Source organism: Schistocerca nitens, chromosome 11, assembly GCF_023898315.1.
Source record: "Schistocerca nitens isolate TAMUIC-IGC-003100 chromosome 11, iqSchNite1.1, whole genome shotgun sequence".
Lineage (NCBI taxonomy): Eukaryota > Metazoa > Arthropoda > Insecta > Orthoptera > Acrididae > Schistocerca > Schistocerca nitens.
This window is the reverse complement of record NC_064624.1, coordinates 102,386,506-102,408,611: the sequence shown is the minus strand read 5'-3', so window position 1 is coordinate 102,408,611 and position 22,106 is coordinate 102,386,506. Positions and strand designations below refer to the sequence as shown.

Here is a 22,106-nt window from a genome sequence, read left to right as displayed (position 1 = left end):
TGATAAAGGATCTCTCTTTCTATGTATTCGCAGCACATTACACTTGTCTACATTGAGATTCAATTGCCATTCCCTGCACCGTGCGTCAATTCCCTGCAGATCCTCCTGCATTTCGGTACAATTTTCCATTGTTACAACCTCTCGATATTCTACAGCATCATCCGCAAAAAGCCTCAGTGAACTTCCGATGTCATCCACAAGGTGATTTATGTATATTGTGAATAGCAACGGTCCTACGACACTCCCCTGCGGCACACCTGAAATCACTCTTACTTCGGAAGACTTCTCTCCGTTGAGAATGACGAGCTGCGTTCTGTTATCTAGGAACTCTTCAATCCAATCACACAATTGGTCTGATAGTCCATATGCTCTTACTTTGTTCATCAAACGATTGTGGGGAACTGTATCGAACACCTTGCCGAAGTCGAGAAACACGGCATCTAACTGTGATCCCGTGTCTATGGCCCTCTGAGTCTCGTGGACGAACAGTGCGAGATGGGTTTCACACGACCGTCTTTTTCGAAACCCGTGCTGATTCCTACAGAGTAGATTTCTAGTCTCCAGAAAAGTCATTATACTCGAACATAATACGTGTTCCAAAATTCTACAACTTATCGACATTAGAGATATAGGTCTATAGTTCTGCACATCTGTTCGACGTCCATTCTTGACAACAGGGATGACCTGTGCCCTTTTCCAATCCTTTGGAACGCTACGCTCTTCTAGAGACCTACGGTACACCGCTGCAAGAAGGGGGGCAAGTTCCTTCGCGTACTCAGTGTAAAATCGAACTGGTATCCCATCAGGTCCAGCGGCCTTTCCTCCTACTTCAGTCTGGTCATAAATATCACCTATTCCATCAAAGGCAGGGCTACCTGTGAAACCAGCCATGCAATATACAACCTAACCTGAAACCACTCTACTGCATTCTATGTGGGCATGACAACCAACAAGCTGTCTGTTCGGACGAATGGCCACTGACAAATTGTGGCCTTTTCTGAACTGCGCAGGTGGGAACTCTACCTGCTGTATATCAAATATTCCCGTAACCCTCCTGGCCTCAACCTTCATTTGTCATTGTCCCCACCCATTCAGCCCCTTCCCTGTTCCCATTCCAGCACTACAATGCCCTCATTCCACCAACGCACTCAGTCTTTTTATTTATCTCCTTTTTCTATTTTCTACTAGCCCCCCCCCCCCTTTTCTCCCCTGCCCTCGGTCTAACATCCAGACTGCACCTATACCCAGGCCGCTGAAACGTATCACTCCAAGGTCACTCACCAAATGCTATAGAGTTGGTAGTATAACTAACAATAAAGTGAGGAACGGGATGTGCCACGTCTTCTGAACCAGCACCGAACAAAAGCCGGTTCCAGCGTCGGCGCTACCACGTTGCCAGCTTCCGTGTAAACATTGTACGGTAGTGCGCGAACACCTGCTGTTGTGTTGTGTTACCGCCTCGACTACAGTTTTTTTTGCAAAACAATGTCACCAAAATGAAGTCGTTCACTGAGCGACAGTCCATTGTGCCGTGGAGTGCCATTAAATAGCCAGGCTGTGGAATTGCTACAGAGGACGCGTGAGTTTTACGAGCAAGAAAAAGAATTTGTTTCTGTTCATGAGCACATGTCGATTCTTGCCGATAAAGTTTTAGAGCGTACCTCGATAACTGTAGGACTCTGTGAAAGAACAGTTATGAGGAAAGGGGTGCTACTTCAAGACTTACAAGACAGTGAAGTAAACAGTGTAGAGGAAAGCCCCTGTGGAAGAAACAGTGTGTTTTTAAGTACTCCGGGCAAGAAAAAAAAGCAGCCTCGTCCTCTTACAGATATTGATTCTTTCCAATCCGATGCAATTCGTCGGCACATACACGGATACTATAAAGGGAAAGAATACCCCACAATAGCGAAGTTGCTAATTTCTTTACAGGAAAGTGAACTTTTCTCAGGGTGGAAAACGTCACTTAAGATGATATTAAAAAGCAGGGCTTCCATTTTAAAAAGTTAGATGGAGGAAAACTGTTACAAGAAAAAGCTCGTGTTGTTGCAGCTCGTACCATTTTGTTACACAAAATTGTAGGAAAGGACATACACTCAGTCATACGGTTAGACGAAACCTGGGTCAACGCTGGAGAATCAGTTGAGAAATGCTGGACAGATGATATCGTGAACAGCAGTGGTCATCAGCCAACAGGAAGAGGATCCCGTTTAATTGTGGCCCACGCAGGATCTTCAAACGGCTTTGTGCCTGAAGAACTTCTAGTTCTTTGATCGAAAAAAACCCGGTGACTATCATGAGGATATGGACCACTCACGGTTTCTACAGTGGTTTAAAAATTTGTTGCTCCAGTTTAGTGTTCCGACAGTTTTCGTGATGGACAATGCACCGTACCATTCTGTGATTTTAGATAAAACTCCCACCACTAGTGACCGTAAAGAAACTATGGTGCAGTGGTTGCAGGTGAGAGACGTTGCTGCGGACATGTCCATGACAAAGCTGCTGTTATACTCGTGAAACAAAATAAGCCTGTGACACCTAAATACGTCATAGATGAAATTGCAAGTGAATAGGGTCACTTGGTAATTAGGCTACTGCCTTATCACTGCCATTTTAATCCAACTGAATTGGTTTGGAGTGAAGTCAAGGTGTACATTAGAAATAACAACAAGACTTGTACTATAACAGAAGTGGAAAGACTGCTACGTGAAGGTATTGCTGCTGTAGATGCTACCTCATGGAGGAAAAAAGTGGACCACGTTGCTAAACTGATAAGAGAAGCACAGACTATAGATGGCATTATAAATGAAAACAAAAAAATTAATGATTTCTCTTAATGATGATGACGATGACGACGAAGACAACAATTTAGGCGCCGATTCCGATGACAGTGAAGGAGAACTGGATGGAATTGTGCCATTGACATCGTAAATTGGTGAGTGTAAATGTATACGGAATTAATTCTTTTTCTCTTTGCAATCAGGTAGGCTATGCATGTTTTGCTTTATTTCTTTCTATGAGTGTGGATACAGTGCTATTTGGTATGCTTAGATTTACATTATTATATGACGTTTTACATGCAGCTATTACTGTCACAATTTGGAATGACTTTTCATAGATATTGTCACTAACTTCAGGTATTTTTATTTCCCGGTTTCATATACTATCAAATGCTTAGTCTCTGTTGTCATTCTTTCCACTATGAGATTTTCACTCTGCAGCAGAGTGTGCACTGATGTGAAACTTCCTGGCAGATTAAAACTGTGTGCTGGAACGAGACTCGAACTCAGGACCTTTGCCTTTCGCGGGCAAGTGCTCTACCAACTGAGCTACCCAAGCACGACTCACTCCCCGTCCTCACAGCTTTACTTCCGCCAGTACCTCGCCTCCTACCTTCCAAACTTAACAGAAGCTCTCCTGCGAACACTATGCTGCAGAGTGAAAATCTCATTCTGGAAATATCCCCCAGGTTATGGCTAAGCCATGTCTCCATAGTATCCTTTCTTTCAGGAGTGCTAGTTCTGCTAGCAATGTGGATAGCAATGTCATCAGCAAATACTATCATTCATATCCTTTTACCCTGCATTGAAATCCCACTTTCCTACGTTTCTATTATTTCCATTATTGCTTCTTTGATGCTATGCATGTGTCAATATCTGCATGTTTATACTACACCTGATAAAGAACTTAAGTCTGACAGCTGATAATATCTACAGTCTTCTTTCATGTGCCTGTCAAGAAACTTAACAGCTCCTCTACGTGGTAAGTAGCTGTTTACCCATTTTAGTTGTTATTCCATCTTAGTGAGTGTGTGTTGTACTGGCATTTATTATATAAATGACTCTACTGATCTGATCACAACAAAACCAAAAAATGAAATCAAATACATATTAATTTTCCACAAGCAATAATTCAAGAGAGTGAGATACAAGGTTTCAGTCTTATTTAAAGCTCTGTTGACATAACAGTATTTGATACCGCAGATGCAACCACAACAGAGGGGTATGTTGAGAGGCCAGACAAATGTGTGGTTCCTGAAGAGGGGCAGCAGCCTTTTCAGTAGTTGCAGGGGCAACAGTCTGGATGATTGACTGATCTGGCCTTGTAACACTAACCAAAACGGCCTTGCTGTGCTGGTACTGTGAACGGCTGAAAGCAAGGGGAAACTACGGCCGTAATTTTTCCCGAGGGCATGCAGCTTTACTGTATGGTCAACTGATAACGGCGTCCTCTTGGGTAAAATATTCCGGAGGTAAAATAGTCCCCCATTCGGATCTCTGGGCGGGGACTACTCAGGAGGACGTCGTTACTAGGAAAGAAAACTGGCGTTCTACAGATCAGTGCGTGGAATGTCCCTTAATCGAGCAGGTAGGTTAGAAAATTTAAAAAGTGAAATGGATAGGTTAAAGTTAGATATACTAGGAATTAGTGAAGTTCGCCGTCAGGCGGAACAAGACTTTTGGTCAGGCGAATACAGGGTTATAAATACAAAATCAAATAGGGGTAATGCGGGAGTAGGTTTAATAATGAACAAAAAAATAGGAGTGCAGGTAAGCTACTACAAACACCATAGTGAACGCATTACTGTGGCCACGATAGACATGAAGCCCACACCTACCACAGTAGTACAAGTTTTTATGCAAACTAGCTCAGCAGATGATGAAGAAATGTATGATGAAATAAAATAAATTATTCAGATAGTGAAGGGAGACGAAAAGTTAATAGTCATGGGTGACTGGAATTCAACAGTAGGAAAAGGAAGAGAAGGAAACATAGTAGGTGAATATGGATTGGGGCTAAGAAATGAAAGAGGAAGCGGCCTAATAGAATTTTGCACAGAGCACAACTTAATCATAGCTAACACTTGGCTCAAGAAACATAAAAGAAGGATGTGTACATGGAAGAAGCCTGGTTTCAGATAGATTATATAATGGTAAGACAGAGATTTAGGAACCAGGTCTTACATTGTAAGACATTTCCAGGGGCAGATGTGGTCTCTGACCACAATCTATTGGTTATGAACTGTAGATTAAAACTGAAGAAACTCCAAAAACGTGGGAATTTAAGGAGATGGGACCAAGATAGACTGAAAGAACCAGAGGTTGTACAGAGTTTCAGGGAGAGCATAAGGGAACAATTGACAGGAATGGGGGAAAGAAATACAGAAGAAGAAGAATGGGTAGCTCTGAGGGATGAAGTAGTGAAGGCAGCAGAGGATCAAGTAGGTAAAAAGACGAGGGCTAGTAGAAATCCTTGGGTGGCAGAAGAAATACTGAATTTAATTGATGAAAGGAGAAAATATAAACATGCAGTAAATGAAGCAGGCAAAAAGGAATACAAACGTCTCAAAAATGAGATCGACTGGAAGTGCAAAATGGTTGAGCAGGGATGGCTAGAGGACAAATGTAAGGATGTAGAGGCTTATCTCACTAGGGGTAAGATAGATACTGCCTACAGGAAAACTAAAGAGACTTTTGGAGAAAAGAGAACCACTTGTATGAATATCAAGAGCTCAGATGGAAACCCACTTCTAAGCAAAGAAGGGAAAGCAGAAAGGTGGAAGGAGTATATAGAGCGTCTATACAAGGGCAGTGTACTTGAGGACAATATTATGGAAATGGAAGAGGATGTAGCAGGAGATGAAATGGGAGATATGATACTGCATGAAAAGTTTGACAGAGCACTAAAAGACCTGAGTCCAAACACGGCCCCGGGAGTAGACAACATTCCATTAGAACTACTGACGGCCTTGGGAGAGCCAGTCCTGACAAAACTCTACCATCTGGTGAGCAAGATGTATGAGACAGGCGAAATACCCTCAGACTTCAAGAAGAATATAATAATTCCAATCCCAAAGAAATGAGGTGTTGACAGATGTGAAAATTACCGAACTATCAGTTTAATAAGTCACGGCTGCAAAATACTAATGCGAATTCTTTACAGACGAATGGAAAAACTGATAGAAACCGACCTTGGGGAAGATCAGTTTGGATTCCGTAGAAATGTTGGAACACGTGAGGCAATACTGACCCTACGACTTATTTTAGAAGCTAGGTTAAGGAAAGGCAAACCTACATTCCTAGCATTTGAAGACTTAGAGAAAGCTTTTGACAATGTTGACTGGAATACTCTCTTTCAAATTCTGAAGGTGGCAGGGGTAAAATACAGGGAGCGAAAGGCTATTTACAATTTGTACAGAAACCAGATGGTAGTTATAAGAGTCAAGGGGCACGAAAGGGAAGCAGCGGTTGGGAAGGGAGTGAGACTGGGTCCCCAATGTTATTTAATCTGTATATTGAGCAAGCAGTAAAAGAAACAAAAGAAAAATTTGGTGTAGGTATTAAAGTCCGTGGAAAAGAAATAAAAACTTTGAGGTTCGCCGATGACATTGCAATTCTGTCAGAGACAGCAAAGGACTTGGAAGAGCAGTTGAACGGAATGGTTAGTGTCTTGAAAGGAGGATATAAGATGAACAACAACAAAAGCAAAACGAGGATAATGGAATGTAGTCGAATTAAATCCGTTGATGCCGAGGGAATTAGATTAGGAAATGAGACACTTAAAGTAGTAAAGGAGTTTTGCTATTTGGGGAGCAAAATAACTGACGATGGTCGAAGTAGAGAGGATATAAAATGTAGACTGGCAATGGCAAGGAAAGCGTTTCTGAAGAAGAGAAATTTGTTAACAATGAGTATAGATTTAAGTGTCAGGAAGTTTTCTGAAAGTATTTGTATGGAGTGTAGCCATGTATGGAAGTGAAGCATGGACGATAAATAGTTTAGACAAGAAGAGAATAGAAGCTTTCAAAATGTGGTGCTAAGAAGAATACTGAAGATTAGATGGGTAGATCACATAACTAATGATGAGGTATTGAACAGAATTGGGGAGAAGAGGAGTTGGTGGCACAACTTGACTAGAAGAATGGATCGGTTGGTCGGACATGTTCTGAGACATCAACGTATCACCAATTTAGTATTGGAGGGCAACATGGAGGGTAAAAATCGTAGAGGGAGACCGAGAGATGAATGCACTAAGCAGATTCAGAAGGATGTAGGCTGCAGTAGGTACTGGGAGATGAAGAAGCTTGCACAGGATAGAGTAGCATGGAGAGCTGCATCAAACCAGTCTCAGGACTGAAGACCACAACAACAACAAGAAGTAATTTCTGGTATTTCCTAATAATTTGGTTTGAAATTATTCCTGGAGTTTCTTGTGTACATTTCTAATCTCAGTGATAATTTAAGTGCCTTCTTGTACATTTCATTCAACTAAAACTTACTACTTCTGTTAAAATGGATCATAGTTATTCTGCCTCAGCATAGATTACGTACTTCATAAAACTGTATCTGCTGCTGTAAAATTGCACTGTTTCCTATTCTTTCACTGACCACCCATTATTAGTTCATTATATTGACATATCACAGGCATTCGCATGTGCACGATTTAAGTGATAAGTGAAAATGAAATGAAATTAATATCTACGTCTGGTGGAAAAAGATGCTGTCGAGTTGTTGCCGTAACCTCACCTGCTGCTCTGCAGTTGCACCACAGACGTAGTTCTGCACGCTGTCATCGTGGGAGCCACAATCTTGCGGTGTCCCCATCTGAATCTCCATCGTATGCAGAATATTGCACTTGTCACCCTCAGGAGTCACGTGACCAAATCCCATCACACTGCACTGTTCGTCAGATTCACTGGCCACCCTGGAAGAATGTTTGTTAGTCAGTTCCATTACACACACGTTTCCAACCACAGCTTGCACAGGTATCACTGCAGATGATGTTTGTCATCTGGGGAATAAGCCTGCTGATAATACAAAGTATACTGGTATACGAGGTGTGGCTAGAAAAAAACCGGACTAGTACTGGTGAAACAATAAAACGAATGTAATAAGGCTGAAAGTCGCGTGGCCTGTCACGTGACTCTCGCTCCGCCTACTGCTCGAGTTTCATCTGCCTCCTGCACTCGGTCTGCCCGTGGCGTCTGTTTTAAGTAGTTGACGTTTTGTCTGTGCGTCGGAAAATGTTGAGTGTACAGAAAGAACAGCGTGTTAACATCAAATTTTGTTTCAAACTAGGAAAATCTGCAAGTGAAACGTTTGTAATGTTACAACAAGTGTACGGCGATGATTGTTTATCGCGAACACAAGTGTTTGAGTGGTTTAAACGATTTAAAGATGGCCGCGAAGACACCAGTGATGACACTCGCTCTGGCAGACCATTGTCAGCAAAAACTGATGCAAACATTGAAAAAATCGGTAAACTTGTTCGACAAGATCGCCGTTTAACAATCAGAGCAGTGTCTGAGTTAACAGGAGTTGACAAGGAAAGTGTTAGGCAGATTCTTCGTGAAAGTTTCAACATGAACAAAGTGTGTTCAAAAATGGTTCCAAAGTGTCTCACAATTGAACAGAAGGAACGCCGAAGAATGATTTGTTCTGACATCCTGGAAAACATTGAAAGTGATCCCACCTTCTTACAAAATGTTATTACTTGCGACGAATCGTGGTTTTTTACATACGATCCCGAAACTAAACACCAATCGATGCATTGGAAAACTCCTGGTTCTCCACGACAAAAAAAAGCACGAATGTCAAAATCGAAATTCAAGGCAATGATGATTGTTTTTTTTGACATCAAAGGGATTGTGCACATTGATTGGGTACCAGAGGGACAAACAGTGAATCAGCATTACTACATTAGCATCCTGGCTACCCTACGTGAGCGAGTACGGAGAAAACGGAACGATTTGTGGAGAAAAAAGTCACGGATCCTTCACCGAGACAATGCCCCAGCTCACAGTGCGTTGTCAGTGAAGACGTTTTTGGCAAAACACAACATTCCCATCTTAGATCATCCACCCTACTCACCTGATTTGGCCCCCTGTGACTTTTTTTCTTTTCCCTAAAGTCAAGTCAGCTTTGAAAGGAACTAGATTTGAGACTGTTGAAGCAGTAAAAGAAAAAGCGACGGAAGTAATGTATGGACTTACCGAAAATGATCTGCAGCATTGCTATGAACAGTGGAAAATTCGTATGGAGCAGTGTAGAGACCGAGGAGGAGAGTACATTGAAGGAGATAACGTGAAATTGTAAATAATTGTAAATAAATGTTTTTTCCAGCATCAGTCCAGTTTTTTTCTAGCCGCACCTCGTACACCGATGGGAAAAAAGGTGCAACATCGAGATGGAATTGTGCGACATAAACGAAAGTTAGTAGGTGTATATCTACATCGGAAAGATGTGTATTCAAATTTCGTGCCATTCACATAGAAGTGGCACGATTAGTGCCACTATGTGGATGCACATCAGGTTTTTTTTTATAAACACGCTGTAATGGTGGAGTGGCGTCAAGCGAGAGCTAATCGGAGGACAGTGTGGATGTCTGTTGTGTTTTCAGATAAAAGCTGGTTCTGTCTCGGTGTCTTTGATGGATCTGTGTTGGTTAGGAGCAGGTCAGTTCAATCGAACTGTCGGTAGGGAAGCAGCCTACGCACGCCATATAAAATTCGTATGCTTTCCACTGTGTGCCAGCCTAGCCCGCTGTAACTAGCTATGACATCACGAATGTTGTGCAATACTTTAAAAATAAAGTAAATAATCTGAAAAGTTAATAGCATGCCAGGAGTGATGCTAAAATAATAATGTGTTAAGTTTCAGTTTGGTATAAACAGTTTTCGAAATTTGGGCGTTTTACGTAAAAATCATCGGCGCAACAGGAAGGAGCTAGAAACTTCAAAATTTATATTCGGATTCAGCTTGCTGGATCTCACAAAGTAATATTTTGGTTGAAATTCATGATTTTCGGTTTTTGTGTCCTAAAAGCTCGGAAGCAAGATAGATTAACTAAGTGATTAGATAAAGCTAGGATGTTTAGATTTAGGTATAATGGAGATACGCTATAACAACAAAGATGTGACAAGTTTCCAAAAAGTAGCTATAAAACTATAGCTGTAGCGTCTCTCCAAAGGGCAAGTTCAGAGCTCGTCTATTGTGTGCAGTGCAACTAAAAGAATTCTCTCGCCAAAAGTATTTAGCCTAGCCACATCAGAATATTATTACAGATACTTCACTGTATGCTGATTGCACAATTAAATTGCGAGCTTCTTTGGCCTTCAGCGAATGAAGCAATTAATTATTTAGTAAATTGAAGTGGTTTTCTGCTAGCCCAGCGGGTAGTCTAAAAGGCAAATGTTGTCGGCTGCGCCTTTGGTGGTCCGCACCACGGCTATATAAATAAGAGCGTGCGAGCTAGAGTAAGGCCCCAGTTCTCTTCTAGATTCGTATCAGCGTGCACTCCGTGTCGGAAGCCGCGTCGCGTTTGTGCAGTTGCCAGGAACAGCCTCGGATGCCGTATTACGGAACTCGATATGCACTTAACAGTGAGTTCGCACTGGGGTAAAGTGTTAATTATGGAACGACTCCAGTGATTTAGTCTCAGTTTGCGTATGTCATATTTTCACGTGTCGCCGCAGGACAGACTTTCTACCATTACTCGCATGGCGTTTGATGAGTACATCAAATTTTGGCAAGCATTCACTTTGAACATTTACATCAATAATGGTTACTGACAGTTTCGTTATCTGGGGATAATAGGATCCGCACAATAGACTCTGAACAGCTCTGATAGTACAATAGCTGATATGGGTAATCATTTGTCTGGAATTTTACGCTTTATCATTTTCAGAATATAGTGAAAATTGTTATAGTAAACTGCATTTTCTATGGATCCCAGACATCATCCTAAATCCTCAGAGTAACGAACTCCAATAATCAATAACTTTTATTCTCCATCAGAGTGGGAACAGTGAACTCTTAATTACAGGCATCATGTTTTTGCTAATCACTTTCTGGTTGCCGAAATTGTAGTTAGAGAGCCTGTGTTGAGAACGGCAACAAATAATAGAAATAATAATGTAATTTACCACACGCCGCCCCACATGTCTGTATGCTATACACACTGAACCTACACCTGGATTTATGGTCGGGGGAGCAACCTTTTTTTTCTTTTTTTTTCCAGCAGGAACACTCTCATGTTTATCTCATGCACCCTGACTGCAAATCTGTACATCAATCGACCTGTTGTGCTGCCTTCCATGAACACCAACCCAGGGGCTGTTTTCCAACAGGATAACGCTCACCCATATACCACTATTCTAAACCAACGTGCCCTATAGAGAGCCGACATGTTGCCTTGACCTGCTCAATGACCAGACCTGTCTCCATTCCAGCACATATGGGGCACCATTGGATAACTCGAGCACCATCCGCAAACAGCGTTAAATGTCCCTGTACTGACTGGCCAGTAGTGACAGGCATGGAACACCGTCCCACAAACTGACATCCGGCACCTGTACACACATTGCATGCACGTCTCCATCCTTGCATTCAATATTCTGGCAGTTACACTAGTTAATAATGTAGCTGCATTTCACATTCGCAATGGCTTATCTCGCCCTTGCATTAACCTGTCATCCTGCAATGTTAATTGCTTAAATATGTTACCTAGACAAATGTACACCCATAATTTCCTTGTGCTACTTTTCTCAAAACTTCATTACTCTAGATCAATTATTATATGGTGTTACAACTTTTTTTTTTTCTGTGGGTGTACAATACACACAGAATGGAACCTCATAGAAAGCACTCTGGCTTGTAATCGGGCAAAGAAACGTGACTATAGAAGTGGATTATAGATAGATGCAATGAGCACAAATATGGTTTCAATGTCTTTCACAATTTATCCCTCAGATAAAAGGATCTGTGTTAGCATATCACACAAAACTCAGGTATGAGGTACATCCAGAAAATAATACAACAAATGTTAAAAATCGAAAACTGAATATTTTTTGTGAAACTTACACAGTGCCAAAATATGTTATTATTTCTCCACATAATTGCCACTGAGATCAATGCACTTTTGAAGCGCAGCAGCTTCTGTATTCCCTCATCATATATTGTCCACTCTGAAATATTTTATCCCGGCTAAGACACAAGTTGAAAATATGGTCACTATTTTTTATTTACTTAAATTTGCCATATTTCGTGACAGTACCTTTTCCGTTAAGACATTTGCAAGGCGATATTAGTCTTGGCTTCAGTTGTCTAGGTATGATTCCACAATGCATCTTTGTCGGCTGCAGAAAAGACGTGGTTCAACGTGTTTGCCTCATTTTGGTGTTTCAAATACCATTTCTTCAAATGTAGTTTCTTTTTTTATGGTTAATACAAAAAAAATAGTAACATAATTCAAAATTATTTATGACGGCGACCTACACAGTGTTCTTCCGTCAACACACACCAAGAGTTAGCTGCCGACTGACTATAGTCAAAGACGACTCCAGCGTCAAAGACATTTTACACAACACACAAGCTTCCACTTGTAATCAGTCTCTTTGCTATTCTTCGATACATTTACTAATAGTAATCAATATGCTTTCACTCTCAAAAACATAAGTAAATTAACATATAATAAGGCAAATTACAATGAATTCTGACAAAAAGTATAAAAAAAACATTTACAATTTGGTATCGACAAATACAGTAAAAAAAATAACATCTCCCAGATCCATTACAACTCCACCTCCCGAAGCCATTCTGTCAGAGTCTCCGTGACCTCCTTATTGTTTAAAAAGTGCTGTCCATCTGAGAACTTCTTCAGTTTAATGAAAAGATGCTAATCAGAGGGTACCGAGTCAAGGGAGTAGTGCGGGTGAGTTACAATGTCTCATCCAAACAACACAGACAAAGAAGATTACACAGTAGGTTTCTCATTCACACATCACATTGTTTGTGGGAAGATAATGTTATGCCTCATGTAAGAACATGACATGCAGACTTTTGTGGTTAAAAATACAGTTTTTTCCCAGGTACAAATACACTGTACTGTCAATATACTCTACCTCAGAGCTGTAAAACTTATCAATCCTTTGAATGCTGAAGGTTTTACACACTGGCATAGTACTTCTCAGCACTCTAGGTAACGAAACCCATCAAAAAGACCTTTGATGCACGTCAACATTCACACTGCATATTTTTGTATTACAAAAGTATAAACAAAGTTCCACCAGATGCTGCACCATCCTTTGAATCGTGAAGGTTTTACACACTGGCATAGAACTTCTCAGCACTCTAGGTAACGAAACCCATCAAAAAGATCTTTGATGCACGACAACATTCACACTGCATATTTTTGTATCACAAAAGTATAAACAAAGTTCCACCAGATGCTGCACCGCAGCTTCCAAAGCACTGAAATCTAGCTAGCGATGCATTTTTGTCAGCCAGTCACAGCTCATGTCATACGGTCTTGCCAGCCAATGACGTGGATATTCAGAGCATGCGACACGTGATGTAGTCAGCCAATTGCAACATCACTGTTATGTACTGCGAACACGAAAATAGGACAACTTAGAGGTTTAAATTAATATACATACAATATAGCTACAAGAAAAGCTAAGCTTTCACCTATAATATCAATTGCCAAAAACTTGTTTTTTCCGAGGGTGTGGTTACTCAGGACGCTACAAGCACAGTTTAAATTGCAGCAGCTGAAATTTCTGACAAAAGCGATTATAAATTTCTCTGTTGTGCACCAAACATTTAGTAGGATACCTGTCCGAATACATGTTCCTTCGAGCACTTCGACCTTTCCATATAAAAGCCATTTATATGTGAAATTGCTCAAGAACTCACCTCATACTTATTTTGATGAATGATTATACTTTTTACCATCACTATTCAATAATTTGTAATCTATGAAAGAACTAAAATAAATATGAAAGACTAACCTTTGAAGCTCAGTCTTTTTTAGTGTGTGTTATCCTTTAAGATATATCAAATCAGTTAAATTTTAAATAGCAACATAACTGGCTGTCTTCTGGGCCCAATATTCTTCTAAGTGGCTGGTCCCCAGTGTTAAACTTTGAATGACGGTGTGATGCCCCACATTCTCACACGTAACAATTCATCTTGCATAAAAGGAAATTTACTTTGAAAGCAATGCTTCTGCCAACCTACCATTTGCAATATTTTCCCACGATCTGTTAGAAATGTAAATAATTTTGATATCACACTCTTCGAAAGCAGTTTGTCATTACGAAGTATTGCATAGTCTCTGACATTTTGCTATCGGCAGACGCTTGTGCAAGCACTGTGTTTTGTTCCTGTAAATGGCACATTTTCTTTGCAGCTGAAGTTTTGTTTCGTGTTATTCTCTTGTTTCTATTTTTTTGCAGTACTATTCTGCAATAACGGGCTAAAGTAAAATTCTTTGTTGGAGTATCAGTTCATACTAGTCAAAATTGCAAAAATTTGACTGAGAAGTAAAACTATGAACAATTTCCAGATTTCTAAAAAAATACCGGATTTTTTCTGGATATCCAGTTGTCCCAGGCATATACACCTTATGAAGGTGAATGTGTACCAGCAAAATTCAGAATCCAACAGCAACAGAAATGTGTCCTAGCAAGACTGGTGTATCATTTAGAGATATTGCTGCTCATGTGAACCACAATCTGATGACCGACATGTGAATATGCAATTGTTGGGTTCAGGAGGGGCATTCTCAGTGTCGTGCTAGATTTCAGGACAGTCGTGCTCGACACTACGCCAAACCCCAGTGGCCCCGTGCTACTGACAACACAGCCGTACCCCGGGCAGACAAAAGTCGTGGGATACCTCGTAATACCACGTCAAACCTTTTTTTGCCTAGCACAGTGGAGGAACTCGATGTGACACGGATTTGAGGAGATGTCGGAAGTCTTCTGCAGAAATACTGCACCTATATCCCTCCGTGATCATAAAAGTGTTGCCGGTGCAGTATTTCCCATAAATATTCAGTGGGATTAATGTCAGGCAATCTGGATGGCTAAACCGTTCATTTGAACTGTCCAGAATGTTCTTAAAAATCAATCGTGAACAACTGTGGCCTGGTGACGTAGTGCATTATCAACCACAAAAAATTTCCATTGTCGGTTGGAAAATGTGACTCCATAAATGGCGACAAATTGTCTCGATGAAGGCCAACACCCAAAGCATCCAGTACATTCCACATAAACATGGCCGAGTCGTAAAGGAAGAGCTCGCACAGTGCCTTGTTGACAAATTAGATACATAGCTTTGTCGGGTCTGCACATCACCAGCTCTTATCAATCGAAATCGGGTCTCATCTGACCGAGCCACGGTTTTCCAGTTGTCTACGGTGCTACCGATATGTACACAAGCCCAGGAGAGGCACTGCAGGCAATGTGTCGTTAGCAAAGGCACTCGCATCGGTTGTCTGCTGCCGTAGCCCATTAACACCAAATTTCGCACAACTGTCCCAATGGATACATTCGGTGCTTTTTTTCTAAAAACAAGTTTGAGGGTACTCCGACACGGGATATAATGCAGTGAAAATGACAGTGTGTAAACTTTTAGATGGCAGACCTCTCCCTAGTCCCGAATCGGTAAACGTTGGGAGGTTTTGGTAGGCACTCAGTTTCGACTGCTGCCGACATTACCTAGCTGACTGTGTTGTACGAGGTAGCCATTGTCGTCTGCTTCGTTATTGTTTTGTGCTGTACTGTTCTGCGTGTTTTTATTGTGCAGTTGTGCTAAACATTATCAAAATGAGTGAAGAGGCAGTTGCCGGCCCATCTCGGGAGTCGCCAACAACCCCTACCGGTAGGCCTACAGTTAGAAGGAAACCAGTATTACGTAGCGATGCTCGCAAAATACAAACAAACATACATACATTCATTTTTATATATATAGATTTTTAATGTGCATGACGATTTCAGTTTCGTTTACGAACAACATTTAAAGCGAGTTTTACTTCCAAGCCTTTCGTCTGCTTTCGTGTAAGCATGACGCACAATTTGTAGTGCCAGCACTGCAACTGGTAGGCGTGCCTTGTCCCCCCCCCCCCCCCCCAATGCCTCCTCTCACCTCGCCAGCCAATGCTTGCTTCCTCCTCTCCCCGCACTCCCCTCACAACTCTACCGTCTTACAGTTAACACACTGTAGCTGTAGTTATAACTGAAGCATGGGATACCACCCGTCTGCTTTTAGCCCGGACGTCATCAACATGACGAACTGAAAAAAAAAAAGTATCGGACTCTTCAGTTGACTTTAGAGCACAAATGAATCAGGCGATACAAAGAAACACACAAACATACAAGAGAATGTGGTATCAAACACATCAGTTTACATCAGCTCAAATGAAGCATGCGATTTGAGCGCACGCATATCAGTTTAGCACTACCATCGCCCACTATTTGTGGGCGAAGGCACTACACGCTTGTCAAACTGGCTGCCAGCGATTCAGTTGTCGAGAACAGTTGCCGCAGCTTCGAAATGCTCGAAACAGTCAATGACATCGATTTTCCTACCAAATCTGCACTGGTATCATTCGTATTGCAATTACCGACACGAAAAAATGAAATAAAAAAATTTACGTCTGTGAAATAAGGCACTCTCCAAAGTTTTCAACATCGTAAAAAAATTACTCTGTCGACGAAAAAGTTTAGGGGTGCGCATCCCCCAGCGTTCCCCCAGGAAAACAGCACTGGATACATTAGTCGTATGTCAAACATTGATTTTTTCAGTTATTTCATGCAGTGTTGCTCGCTTCTTACCACTGACAACTCTACACAAATGCCACTGCTCTCAGTCGCTAAGTGAAGGCTGTCGGCCACTGTGTTGTGAGAAGTAATGCCTGAAATTTGGTATTCTCGGCACACTCCTGACACTGTGGCTCTCAGAATATTGACTTCCCTTATGATATCTGAGATTAGGAAATGAGACACTTAAAGTAGTAAAGGAGTTTTGCTATTTGGGGAGCAAAATAACTGATGATGGTCGAAGTAGAGAGGATATAAAATGTAGACTGGCAATGGCAAGGAAAGCGTTTCTGAAGAAGAGAAATTTGTTAACATTGAGTATAGATTTAAGTGTCAGGAAGTCGTTTCTGAAAGTATTTGTATGGAGTGTAGCCATGTATGGAAGTGAAACATGGACGATAACTAGTTTGGACAAGAAGAGAATAGAAGCTTTCGAAATGTGGTGCTACAGAAGAATGCTGAGTATTAGATGGGTAGATCACATAACTAAGGCCGGTATTATACTATCAAATTCCTTTGTCAAAAATCTTTGTCAAAGATATTTGATGGTGTAATTGGAACTTTGTCAAATGTCGTCCAATATTTGATCAAATCTGCAGCGTTCTGTCGTCTGTAGTGTTAGTACAAACATTGCCGGTAAATACAACTGGTGTGTGCCAACAACTAGAAAATTAATAGAGATGTATGAAGCTGACGAGGCGCTTTACAAAGTTAGGCACCCTGAATACAAAAATAGATTAAGAAGATTGGAGACCTGACCTGACCTAACCTAACGTAACATAACCCTCTCCTGTAGCAAGGAATCGGAGTGTTACAGTGAGACTGTCTTCTGAAGATGTAGCAGTTCTTAAGTTAATATTGTGCTTTGTGATATGGGGATACACTTCACTGAGCACATACAGAAATATATGCTCATCCATTCTTAAGTAATTGATGTACAACTTGACGTCTTCCGCTGTAAGCTCACGTAACAAGTTTTGTTGAATGCTTTTATCGTGTCGTCGTAAAACCCACGGCTTCACCCAGATTATATTAGTTTTTAGTGCCATAGATCCGTGCTGAGGAGATCCTCGTGGATGTGGAACATGTCAATTTTTTTAAGCTGAAATAACAATACTAATAGTATGAATAAATACATCATTTCTTTCTATTAAAAATTTCGTCAATGGAGTAGGAGTTGGCCACTAGTAAGTCTTTCAAGCTCCTTTTAAACTGATCTTTATTTGTAACTAAATTTTTTATGTTTGCTGGCAAACTATTGAAGATGAGTGTTCCTGAGTAGTGGACCCCTTTTTGAACTAAAGCAAGTGCTTTTAAGTCCTTATTCCTGGTATTGTATGTATGAACTGAGTTGTTTGTTGGAAAAAGAGATATATCATTTAGTACAAATTTCATTAAGGAGTAAATATACTGAGAGGCAGTAGTTAGTATGCCCAGTTCTTTGAAGAGGATTCTGCAGGACGTCTATGTATTTACTCCACAAATAATACGTATTACACGCTTTTGGACTCTGAAAACTTTTGTTTGACTTGAAGAGTTACCCCAAAATATTATACCATATGACATTATGGAATGAAAGTAGGCAAAGTATGTAAGCTTTTTCATTTTTATGTTGCCTATGTCTGCTAACACTCGAATTGCAAATACAGATTTGTTAAGGCGTTTCTGCAGTTCTGTGGTGTGCTCCTCCCAACTGAATTTATTATCAAGTTGTAATCCCAGGAATTTAACACTGTCAAACTCGTATGTATGGTTCCTTTTTTTCCCCCACTTCTTTTCCGCATGTGCACACAATGCAATTCCGGTACGTGCAACTGCTGCGGTTAATAACAAGTTGTTGTCAGCCATCTTGAACAAATATATTTGACGGAATATTTGATCAAATCTTTGACAAAGAAATTTGATAGTGTAATACCGGCCTAATGGGGAGGTATTGAATAGGATTGGGGAGAAGAGGAGTTTGTGGCACAACTTGACTAGAAGAAGGGATCGGTTGGTAGGACATGTTCTGAAGGATCAAAGGATCACCGATTTAGTACTGGAGGGCAGCGTGGAGGGTAAAAAACGTAGAGGGAAACCGAGAGATGAATACACTAAGCAGATTCAGAAGGATGTAGGCTGCAGTAAGTACGTGGAGATGAAGAAGCTTGCACAGGATAGAGCAGCATGGAGAGCTGCATCAAACCAGTCTCAGGACTGAAGACGACAACAACAACATACCTGAAACTGAACGTCCCATGCGTCTAGCTCCAACTGTCATTCCACATTCAAAGTCTGTTAATTTCCATCATCTGGCCATCATCACATCAAAAACTTTTTCATATGAATCACATGACTACAAATGACAGCTCCGCTAATGCACTGCTCTTTTATACCTCGGGTATGTCATACTACTACCATCTCTAAATGTGCACATCGTTATCCCGTCACTTTTGTCACTTTGGTAACAGTCTAACATACCAGTCACGACACTCAGTCTCGACACAGCGATAGTGCCATTCTGAGCGGTCAGCAGGCGGTACTTCTGAATATGATATCGGATGACTGTGAGTGCCACCATTTATATTAATTTGTAACATACTTTTTACAATAAGAGGTGTATGTAGTGCCACAAAAATTGACAATGACTAAAAAAAAATAGCACCACATTTGTCATTATTGAGTTTCCTAAGGACCCTGGATGGTACAAAATGGGACAGTACAGTTTATTTACGACTGTTTTATAAAATACAGACATTTACTGAATAATGATGTTTTTCTTTCATAACAAGGAATTGCTAGTAAACACCAGATCACCTGGCCTTTAGCAGAAAGACGTCATGTATCTAATCAACAAAGCAGAATTTTGTTCACTACACTTCACGTAAATCAGTGAATGTGGACCATAGGAAACCTATATGGAATGTAATACCTACATTTTTTAAACTGCCAAATAAGCCACCATAACTGCAGTATAAGGGAAAACCATGTTGTTGTTGTTGTGGTCTTCAGCTCAGAGACTGGTTTGATGCAGCTCTCCACGCTGCTCTATCCTGTGCAAACTTCTTCATCTCCCAGTACCTACATCCTTCTGAATCTGCTTAGTGTATTCATCTCTTGGTCTCCCTCTATGATTTTTACCCTCCATGCTGCCCTCCAATGCTAAATTTGTGATCCCTTGATGCCTCAGAATGCGTCCTACCAGCCGATCCATGCTTCTAGTCAGGTTGTGCCACAAATTCCTCTTCTCCCCAATTCTATTCAGTACCTCCTCGTAAGTTACGTGATCTACCAATCTAATCTTCAGCATTCTTCTGTAGCGCCACGTTTCGAAAGCTTCTATTCCTTTCTTGTCTGAACTATCCTCCTTTGAAGATGCTGTCCATTCCGTTCAACTGCTCTTCCACGTCCTTTGCTGTCTCTGACAGAATTACAATGCCATCGGCAAACCTCAAAGTTTTTATTTCTTCTCCGTGGGTCTTAATTCCTACTCTAAATTTTTCTTTTGTTTCCTTTACAGTTTGCTCAATATACAGACTGAATAACATCAGGGATAGGTTACAACCCTGTCTCACTCCCTTCCCAACCACTGCTTCCCTTTCATGTCCTAGACTCTTATGGCCGCCATCTGGTTTCTGTAAAATTGTAAGAAGCCTTTCATTCCCTCCATTTGACCATTGCCACCTTCAGAATTTGAGAGTATCCCAGTCATCATTGTCAAAAGCATTCCTTAAGCCCTCAAATGCTAGAAACATAAGTTTGCCTTTCCTTAATCTATCTTATAAGATAAGTCGTAGTTCAGTATTGCCTCACATATTCCATTTCTACGGAATCCAAAATGATCTTCCCCTAGGTCAGCTTCCACCAGTTTTTCCCTTTGTCTGTAAAGACCTCGTGTCAGTATTTGGCAACTGTGACTTATTAAACTGATAGTTTGGTAATTTTCACACCTGCCAGCACCTGCTTTCTTTGGAGCTTGTCAGGGCTGGCTCTCCCAAGGGTATCAGTAGTTCTAATGGAATGTTGTCTATTCCTGGGACCTTTTTTTGACATAGGTCTTTCAGTACTCTGTCAAATTCTTCATGAAGTATCATATCTCCCATTTCATCTACACCTATGTCCTCTTCCACTTCCATAATACTGCCCTCGAGTACATCACCCTTTTACAGACCCTCTATATAATCCTTCCACCTTTTTGCTTTCCTTGCTTTGCTTAGACCTGGTTTTCTATCTGAGCTCTTGATATTCATACAAGTATTCTCTTTTCTCCAAAGGCCTCTTTAATTTTCCTGTAGGCAGTATCTATCTTACCCCTAGTGAGATAAGCCTCTACATCCTTACATTTGTCCTCTAGCCATCCCTGGTTAGCCATGTTGCACTTCCTCATTTTTGAGATGTTTGTATTCCTTTTTGCCTGCTTCATTTACTGCATTTTTATATTTTCTCCTTTCATCAATTAAATTCAATATCTCTTCTGTTACCCAAGGATTTCTACTAGTCCTCATCTTTTTACCTACTTGATTCTCTGCTGCCTTCATCATTTCATCTCTCAAAGCTACCCATTCTTCTTCTCCTGCACTTCTTTCCCCTGTTCTTGTCAAAAGTTCCCTAATGGTCTCTCTGAAACTGTCTACATCATCTGATTCTTTCAGTTTTTACAGATTCCATCTCCTTAAATTTCCACATTTTTGCTGTTTCTTCAGTTTTAATCTACAGTTCATAACCAATAGATTGTGGTCAGAGTCCACATCTGCCCCTGGTAATGCCTTACAATTTAAAACCTGGTTCCTACATCTCTGTCTTACCATAATATAATCTATCTGAAACCTTCCAGTGTCTCCAGGCCTCTTTCATGTATACAATCTTCTTTCACAATTCTTAAACCAAGTGTTACCTATGATTAAGTTACGCTGTGTGCAAAATTTTACCAAGTGGCTTCCTCTTTCATTCCTTACCCCCATTCCATATTCACCTACTACTTTTCCTTCTCTTCCTTTTCCTACTATTGAATTTGCATCTCCCATGACTATTAAATTTTTGTCTCCCTTCACTATCTGAATAATTTATTTTATCTCACCATACATTTCTTCAATCTCTTCGTCATCTGCGGAGTTAGTTTGCATATAAACTTGTACTACAGTTGTAAGTGTGGGCTTCGTGTCTATCTTGGCTACAATAATGCATTCGCTATGCTGTTCATAGTACACTCCTGGAAATGGAAAAAAGAACACATTGACACCGGTGTGTCAGACCCACCATACATGCTCCGGACACTGCGAGAGGGCTGTACAAGCAATGATCACACGCACGGCACAGCGGACACACCAGGAACCGCGGTGTTGGCCGTCGAATGGCGCTAGCTGCGCAGCATTTGTGCACTGCCGCCGTCAGTGTCAGCCAGTTTGCCGTGGCATACGGAGCTCCATCGCAGTCTTTAACACTGGTAGCATGCCGCGACAGCGTGGACGTGAACCGTATGTGCAGTTGACGGACTTTGAGCGAGGGCGTATAGTGGGCATGCGGGAGG

The 22,106-nt window shown here is 41.0% G+C and overlaps 1 protein-coding gene across 1 annotated transcript in view; it reads right to left on the bottom strand.

Moving 5' to 3' along the window:
• LOC126213176 (uncharacterized) overlaps positions 1-22,106 on the bottom strand; it is a 207,369-nt gene that overhangs the window by 95,448 nt on the left and 89,815 nt on the right. Inside the window, exon 4 of the mRNA XM_049940804.1 lies at positions 7,524-7,701. Coding sequence (XP_049796761.1) covers positions 7,524-7,701 — 178 coding nt within the window. The remainder of the gene's footprint in view (positions 1-7,523; positions 7,702-22,106) is intronic.